We start from the raw sequence: 8,745 nt of genomic DNA on the forward strand, positions 1-8,745 counted from the left end.
TATTCGAAACAAATTTTTTTATTTTTATTTTTGAAAACTTAACTTGCAAAATGAAGGGGATTAAGAGAGCAATTATGCTGGGAAATAAGCAATCAAGCTGTCATGGGATTATTACATGTCGCGGCTAGGCAGCAGAATGGGCACGTCACCGTTGTTGCTTGGCCAGAGAAGATGACACGCTCAATACTGGTCCTATCAATTAATCATAAAATTGGAATAGTGAAGCAATTATCCTGAAAAAATAAGCTTACGAAGCTGTCATGGGCTTGTTATATGTCCAGGTTAAGTAATACAATTTGCACGTTGCCCTAATTGCTTGGCTAGGGAAGTGGGCACGGCCAGTTTTGGTCCTGCCATTTACATCACACAATCGGTTGAATCATCCTTCTTTAAACAGATAAAATCGTCTCGTTGTCCTTCCTCTCTATTCACTGATATTTTTCATTTACCGCAAATTCACACAACTCAAAGGGTGAGTTGATGACATTCTCAGATCCACAGCTCATGCGTTCTCCAAAGGGAGGGACCCTACAAGATATTTTATTCAAGTTTCTTGAAATAGGAAAAGAAATCGTCTCGTTTTCTTTCCCGTCTATGTACCGTTGCAAACCCACACAATTCAATGAGTGAGTTGATGACATTCTCAGATCCACAGCTCATACATTCTCCAAAGACAGAATGCATTAGATAGTTTATTGAATTCATTGGTTTTCATGGACATGAACATGACCTAGAAGATAAAGATCCTGTGGACTGAAGTGGAGAGTAGGGGACTTGTATTGTTATTTGATTGAAGCCCATGGAATCTATGGTAGGAGTATCAGCACACCCTTGTTTATTTTTCTTGGGGAATTTATCACAGAAGGGTTATATACAGTCACCTCAACGTGGTCAATGGATTCGTGTGTCCACGTTTTGGATTGTTGGTATTTTTCTCATATATGTCATGGCTGTACTCTTCCTGGTTATGAAATTTCTGACCACATACTGGTTGCGCCCACTTATCATCAAACACAGAATGGCTGAGCAAGGCGTGTTCGGCCCTGCAGCTAGTTTTCTCATGGGAAACTTGCGAGAGATAGCAAAGATGAGAGAAGAAGAAACATCTGTTGACATGTCCTGCGTAAACCATGACATTGTGAAGAGACTTCTCCCTCACTTTGTTCACTGGTCGAAGCTTTATGGTAATGGGCACATCTTGAATTTGATTGATTAAAACAAACAGAGGTGCTTGAATAAATTATTCATCTTGGGTTAACCCAAATCTGATAACCGCCCACAATTTTGTTTGCAGGAAAACGTTTCATCTTATGGTGGGGTATAGAACCCCGAATGATTGTAACAGAGCCAGATCTTATCAAGGAAGTTCTGTCTTCTAAGTACAGTTTTTGCTATGGTAAGTCCTATTTGCAACAAAACGGGGTCTCTGACTTCATTGGTAAAGGACTACTCATGGCCAATGGAGATGCTTGGGCGCACCAGAGGCGAATAGCAGCACCTGCTTTCAGTGTGGAAAGGCTCAAGGTTGAGACCATATCTATCTATATTCTTTGACTCAATCTCTGACATGATCAATTCATTGTTTACATGGCACAGAATCTCATTTTATGCCATTCCCTGCACAGAAACAAGTGTCCCATATGGTGAATTCCACGTTGCAAATGACTGACAGTTGGAAGGTAATGGTGAATCAAGGCGGAGGATCCCGAGAAATAGAAGTAACGAACAATCTGAGTCATCTGGCTGGCGATATCATCGCTCGTACGATATTTGGTGATAGTTTTCAGAAAGGAAAATGCATCTTCGAGCAACTTATATCTCTGCAAAAGCTCTCATCGCAGGCTGGAAAATATCAATGGTTACCAATGAGAAGGTAATAATCCTTCTGTACAGAGACTCCATGTCCACATTTTAAACACGCATTTCGCATTTATTATATATATCTATAAGAATTAGGGTTCCTTCCATTATCCATTGAATAAATGAAATATCCTATCGGCGTCGTTTCTGAGACACTTTCTAAGTTAGTGGGCAACCGGAGGCTCCCTTCTCAACCAAATAAAATCCCAAGTTAATATAAAATAACCCATAAATACGGTTGCCTACTAGGCCACCCATTGGCAAATGAAGGGTTGTCATTACTTCTGCGAGGATAGGTACTTGTGCACCACAAAATTTAAAATAACACCATTTTATTTTGATAAATCTCATAGTTTTGGATGTGCCTGCTGATCCTATCCATTAGTTTATACTCCATTCCCATCACCGAAGCTTTAAATTTTCTTATCTTCCATACTACTAGATGCTAGAACGCACAAATGTAAAGCCAATAGGCAGGGTCAGATCGATGTAATTGCAGAAGAGGCCTCGTTCGATGTAAATGCAAGGTAGGAACAAAACCAAATTTTATTTAGACAAGTATCTTCTGGAATTTGTAATCAAATTGATACATTTGGGAATTTGCAATCCAGTTAAGTTTAGAAATTTTGTAATAGACTTAGATTTATGAAATCTACAAAAGTGACTTCTTTTCATGTAAATGCAAAGATAGCAACAAGATCAAAGTTCATTGTTACACGCCTATTCTGGAAACTGCAATCAAATTATGCTATACTCTTAGAAATTCTGCAATCAAGTTAAGTTTAAAAAATCTACAGAAGTAGATGGAAAAACATTTTCAACATTTGAGCATTTCGCATTTATTATATATATTGGTTTGAAAAAGAAAGGAGCCTTTTTCCATCAACATTGAGCATTTCGCATTTATTATATACATTGGATTGAACAAGAAAACAGCCTTTTTCCATCGTTAATCAAGTGGGTTTCTGCATACAATTTTTGCTGAGAAATTCTGTATTTGACAAATATGAATGCCTTTTCTGTTAGATTATCCGCCTTATGTAGTTTGCTGGAGAACAATATTATATTTCTAGTGACTTATTCATTTACATTGTTTGAACTGTTATAATTTCTGGAACTAGATCTGGAAGTCCTATCTGCTGCTGTAGATTTGTTACTTTGTTAAAGCCATATGTTCTAAATTCAATCATTTATTGTTAATTGATTATGAACAACTTATGGAATGTTAGCAGGCTGTTGCCCATTTCGATGAGGATGCAAAGGCTTAAATTGGAGGTTGAAAACTGTCTAAAAGATATCATACAAGCGCATCGTGAGCGTCAGAACCATGGTGACAGTCTGCTGGAGCTCATGGTGAGAGAAGCATACCATGACAACGAAGAGAGTTCGTCCAAATTAACAACACAACAATTAATGGACGAGTGCAAGACTTTTTTCTTTGCAGGCCATGACACGACAGCGTTGCTCTTGGCATGGACAATGATGCTGCTGGCAGCCTATCCATCGTGGCAAGAAAGAGCTCGGCATGAAATCCTTAATACCTGCGGGGCAGAAATTCCCAGTGCTGAATCTCTAGGCAAGCTCAAAATCGTATGTAATTTACATTCACTCACAATTATCTCTACCGTCACAATTATCTATATAGAGTATTTATAAGGCATTTTTATTTTGATGGTAGATTTAGAGAATGTTCTTGAATCTATTTAGGTAGGTCAAACATAAATAGCAACGAGATCAATTGTTTGACCTAAATACTATTGATTAGATTTAGAGATACTCTTTAGAGATACTCCTAGAATCTGTAATCCAGATAAGTTCACCATCATCTATACAAGTGTATAGTTTATGTTCGGAAAGGAGTTTGTGAGGATTACGAAACATTGAGTTTATGTTTTGAATGGAGTTTGTTAGGATTACTAAACATGGAGAGAAATGGTGGTGTTTAAAGTAGGAGATTTTTTAGCCTAAAACCAAATCAAATGGATTTATTGTTATTTTCAAAGTAAATTTTGTTACTAGTAAATTAATTTGTTCTCAGTTTATTTTTCTGCTCTCTTTTTTATTAAGGGGGTTCGCCATGAATGTTTATTTAGGTTTGTCTGTATTGTACTGTGTTTGCAGTTAGGAATGATATTGAACGAATCACTGCGACTGTACACTCCTGCATCTCTTCTAGCCAGACAGGCCTTCAGGGACAATAAGCTGGGAGAGCTTAGGATTCCTAAAGGGCTCTCTATATGGATCCCAACCCTAGCAATCCATCACAATAAGGAAATTTGGGGAGCGGACGCGGACGAGTTCAAACCAGAACGTTTTGCAGAGGGAGTGAGTAAGGCATGCAAACATCCCATGGGATTTGTTCCCTTCTCATCCGGCCCCAGGAGTTGCGTTGGACAGGCGTTAGCCATCATGGAAACCAAATTAGTCCTAGCCTTGATACTTACCCGTTTTACCTTTCGCCTCTCGCCTAACTACAGACATGCCCCTGTTTTTGTGCTCACCCTCAAACCCAAGTATGGCATCCACCTTATCCTTGAAAATTTGTGATAATAATAAGTGGATTCCATAACGGGGTTCAAACCCTGGTGTGTGGCATCCACTCATTATTATCGTAAATTTTCCTTGAACCTGGGTATGATATCCACTTATTATTATCATAAGTTTCCAAAAATAAGGTGGTTCCCATTATTGGTTTTGAAACTGAGAATGGCATTAATAATCCACTTACAAGTGTCTTAACTTTTCAAGGATAAGGTGGATGCCATACTTGGGTTTGAGGGTGAGCACAAAACCAGATGCATGCCTGTAGTTAGGCGAGAGGCTGAAGGTGAAACGGTTAAGGCCATGACTAATTTGGTTTCCATCATGGTTGACGCTGGTAATCGCAGAACACTTTTACTGGATGGACTGCAACACATTCTCAGGCTGAGTTGTAACATGTTTTCAACCCCATTCTTCATGTTTGCTAATAAGAGGAATACTTTTATTCTAAGACTTTTCCGGGAAGAATGTTCTCTTATATAGTGTTTGGTCTTTCTTGGTGAAGAAGTGAAGTTTAATTTTTCATTTATATAATTGGTGTGGATATAATAATTGAAAATATTATATTTTCAAATCAACTAAAAATTAATAAAAAAATTGAAAGAAATTTGATAATGTACCAAATGTTAATATTGAGCAACATAAACCAAAATATTGTATAAAGTTAAAAATCTAACTACACCGGTAAAGTATGTAGTGGTAAATGGATGGTTTTTTATTATTATTATTAATTTGGGTAATATGGAAACTCATAAATATTGTATGAATTGTATATGGTTTATGAATTTATACAAGGTTTATATGGCATAAATTGTATATAGTTTATATTTTAGGAGTAGATTTATATAAAATATGATAGTTGAAAAAATATATAATGTTTTTCTGTATGTTATATAAATGTGGTATAAATATATAATTTAGGTATATAAATTATTTAAAGAAAGAAAATATACCATATTATAATGATGCAAATGAAGTATTTGAAAATATTGTAACCATAAAAATGAACCTACACAATTTATTTAAAGATGAAAGTATATCAGATTATGGTAATGAAAATGAACTATTTTAAAATGATTATAACTATGAAAATGAACTAATTCATAATTAATGGATAGATCAAGGGCTTTATGTCATTCATTTGAGTAGATTAGGAACCAAGAGTTGTTAGTACATATTTTGTTTTTAAGAATCTTTTAATATTATTGTAAGGGATGATATTATCATCCTTTAATTAGATAAGTTAACTTTACATCAAGACCAATTCTAGAAACATGGTTTGGAAACAAACACAAGGGGCTGAAATGTAGGAGTTCAATTCCAATTTTATAAAAGTTTGGTAGTTTAAATCGTTAAGGGGTTTCTTATTTTCCTTCTGGAATTTATGTTTGACTAGGAGTACTCACAAATCTAATTAGTTATTATTAAGTTTGACCCACCAACAAAGATTCAATTTTAAGAGTCAAGATCAATTTAACAAATCTTTATAGCAATGCTAAGTAGAGTTTAACTCAAGAGTACTAGAAGACTATAACATATTTATAAGCGTGATCAAGTTATCCTTTCCCTACGTTCCCATGCAAGTGGGGCCATTGATCCTTCATATATCTTATGTATGATTTGACTCAAATTGGCCTTGATATTTGGAAAAGAAAATATTGGTTGGCTCTTATAAGTTTTTGCATCTCTATGGTTTTGTTTAGGGTTTTTTTTGCAATCCTTTTGATCCTTGAGACCAACTATGGAAGACACGGTAGGGGGTGCAATCCTCTCCTATAGAAATGTCACTTCAAGAGACAATAGTCCCTCAGGATTTGTCATGGCTAGGAATGCAACACCTCATTGATCACAACCTAGAATGGACAATCCATCGAAAACATTGCAGACTTGGGGGATAGGCCACCACTGGGAGAATTCTAGCAAAATCGAGATTAGGAAAGATGTTTGTCCAAGGTGGTCAAGGACCCAAAATTTGAAGTGAGATATCGAATGTTAGAGAACTATGTGTAGTATATGAAATATTTGTCATGATCTAAAAGTTCATTGGCATGTGGCTCATAAAAAGAGCCCTAATCGAATGGATCCAAAATAAATGGCAACCAAAATGGAAAGTAATCCCAAAACTGGGAGCTAAAGGCTTCTTCACCATAATCTTCGAGAACCTAGAAGAGAAGATAAGGGTTTTGGAGAATGGGCACTATTTTTCCAATACTACAAAAATGTATATGTGCTCCTAAAAAGAGAAATACAATCCAAAAAATGAGGATTTGTGGGCAACCTTGGAATGGGTGCACCTTTTCTTGCTTCCTCGAGAGTTGTAGGACAAGAAAATCGTGGAAGGTATAGGGTGCATAGTAGAAACCTTTGTAAAGATATTGGAGGGATAAGAAAAACGATGTTATACATCTGTTGAGCATTGGAAAAGGTATGTATTTACCATATATTTATTTATATTTTCCTTTAAATCATAACTTCTTTATATTCTAAGATGGTAATATGTTAAAGAATTATGATAGAACTAAGGAGATTTTTGATTGATGTAAAATGACTAATTATTGCCTTTTTCTATGCAAAAAGTGAAGAAAATGAAAAATCACTATTCAGGAGGAAAAGACAAAGCAGAACCAACTACTATCCCTTTCACAGGAAGCCGTATCCAAAAGAGGAGATCAAGATTGGAGCGCATGACCCAGGAAAAGGAAGAGGAAACAAGATATCAGCACAAGAAGACAAAACAATAACTGAAGATCAAAGATGTAGTGAATCCCTCAGGATCCTTTGATCCTGAGGGATAACTGTTTCAAGGCTTATCGATACTCTTGATACTTCTACCTGGCCATTATAAAAAGGGACAATGCTAGTAGCCCAAGGCGGATAATTATTGTCCATTTGTAGAACTTATTGTTGTAAACTTAACTTTGATCATCGACTCTCTTTAAAGAGCGATAGCTGTAACTCTGCCATTTATGATTAATATATAACTCAGTTTCTGTTCCATTATCTGATCTTCGAGTAACCGTAGCAGTGCTTCCCTGTTGGCTAAGGGCCCGACCCTAGTGGATCACTTAATTCTTGTATCATTATTTTACGATTACAGTCGTGTGTGGTTTGATTTTCTTTGCATTTCCTTAACTTGCTTTATTCAGTAATCTTTTGTTTCTGAACATTTCATTGAATTGCTCTGTTATATTGAAATTGTAATTGGATAGCAAGATTGTTATTTACAACCGAAAATGTTATACTGTTCCTTCTGAAACAATATTGCATTGTCTAATTCGGATTTTGTTGTTTATTTGTACTTTCTATTGCTGTTCATTTACATATTGATATTGTTGTTCATTTACAGATTGATATTGCTATTCGTTTAACTACAGTCCACTTACAATTTTCATTGCTATTTAGTTAACTGTCGTTCCATTATAAATATAATTTTTGTTCCTTTATAACTGTGGTTAATGTCCATTATGCTAGAATAAGATTACTGATTCAGTTACTCTAGATTCGTTGTGTGTTTACACTTAATTAAGTTTGTTGTTCAATCTCTGTAGATCTAATTAAGTTTGCTATTCCTTTCTTAGATTTCTACTCAATTCCTTTCTTAGCTAAAGATTGTTGTTCAATACATTTCAGTTAAGATTACTGCTCCATTCATTCTTGTAGATGAAGCTTTGTTGTTCGATCTTTTCAGTAGATTAGTTGTTGTTCCTTCTTTGCTAATTGAATTGTTATTTCCAACATTTTCTTTGGTGTGGATAGAAAGATCTACAACTATAACGAACATTGACCACTGCTGTCTAAGTTCTCAGATTGAAGATCTTGCTTGTGATTGATTTTCATTTACATCAGTTTACAAGGGGAAGAGTTATCATTACTGCATCCTTGACTGATGATTGTTTTAGTTTATTGAGTGAATGATTTAGCTACAAAGCATTTAAGTTTCTTGCCATTACAATTAGATTTCGTTTCCAGCATTCATTTAATTTTATAAGCACTATAATGCAAGAATTACTCTTGGACAAGTGGCCGCCTCAGACTGAGTACACTCTTGAGATGAAAAATTGTACCTGGATTGATAATTAATGTAGGGTAAATAGGGGTTAAAAGACACATTTTTATCGCTCAACATTTTGGCATCGTTGCCTGGGAGAGTGTAGCCATTTGTTTGTTTTGAAAAGAGAGTAGTGTAAGTACCTACTAGGAGAGAGTTGGGTTTTAAAAATGGAAGGTAAGAACCTGCGTATGGAGCATGTAACAGCCCTGCTACCTCACCCACTTTCCTGCAGATTTGTTGATTATTTTGGGTAGAAATCAGTATTTGATTTGTGTGCATGACTAAGTAGAAAA

At 35.6% G+C, this 8,745-nt stretch overlaps 1 protein-coding gene across 4 annotated transcripts; it reads left to right on the forward strand.

The window, feature by feature from the left end:
* The first annotated feature begins 349 nt into the window (after positions 1-349).
* Positions 350-7,377, forward strand: LOC149162139 (cytokinin hydroxylase-like). 4 transcript variants are annotated; one of them, XM_089437158.1, is made up of 5 exons: positions 350-1,184; positions 1,295-1,524; positions 1,626-1,873; positions 3,093-3,213; positions 3,305-3,450. In XM_089437158.1, the coding sequence occupies exons 1-5, from the start codon at positions 800-802 to the stop codon at positions 3,341-3,343; spliced, it is 1,023 nt and encodes a 340-aa protein (XP_089293284.1). In that variant the 5' UTR covers positions 350-799; the 3' UTR covers positions 3,344-3,450. The 4 variants fall into 4 exon arrangements, with proteins under 4 accessions (XP_089293284.1, XP_089293283.1, XP_089293281.1 ...); XM_089437157.1 differs by adding an exon at positions 6,979-7,377 and having other exon boundaries at positions 377-1,184; positions 3,090-3,450; XM_089437155.1 differs by adding an exon at positions 3,982-4,900 and having other exon boundaries at positions 422-1,184; positions 3,090-3,450.
* The last annotated feature ends 1,368 nt before the right edge of the window (positions 7,378-8,745 follow it).

The sequence above is a fragment of the Pinus tabuliformis genome, chromosome 5_2, assembly GCF_031772625.1.
Source record: "Pinus tabuliformis cultivar Carrire ecotype Pingquan chromosome 5_2, CPIR1, whole genome shotgun sequence".
NCBI classification, from domain to species: domain Eukaryota; kingdom Viridiplantae; phylum Streptophyta; class Pinopsida; order Pinales; family Pinaceae; genus Pinus; species Pinus tabuliformis.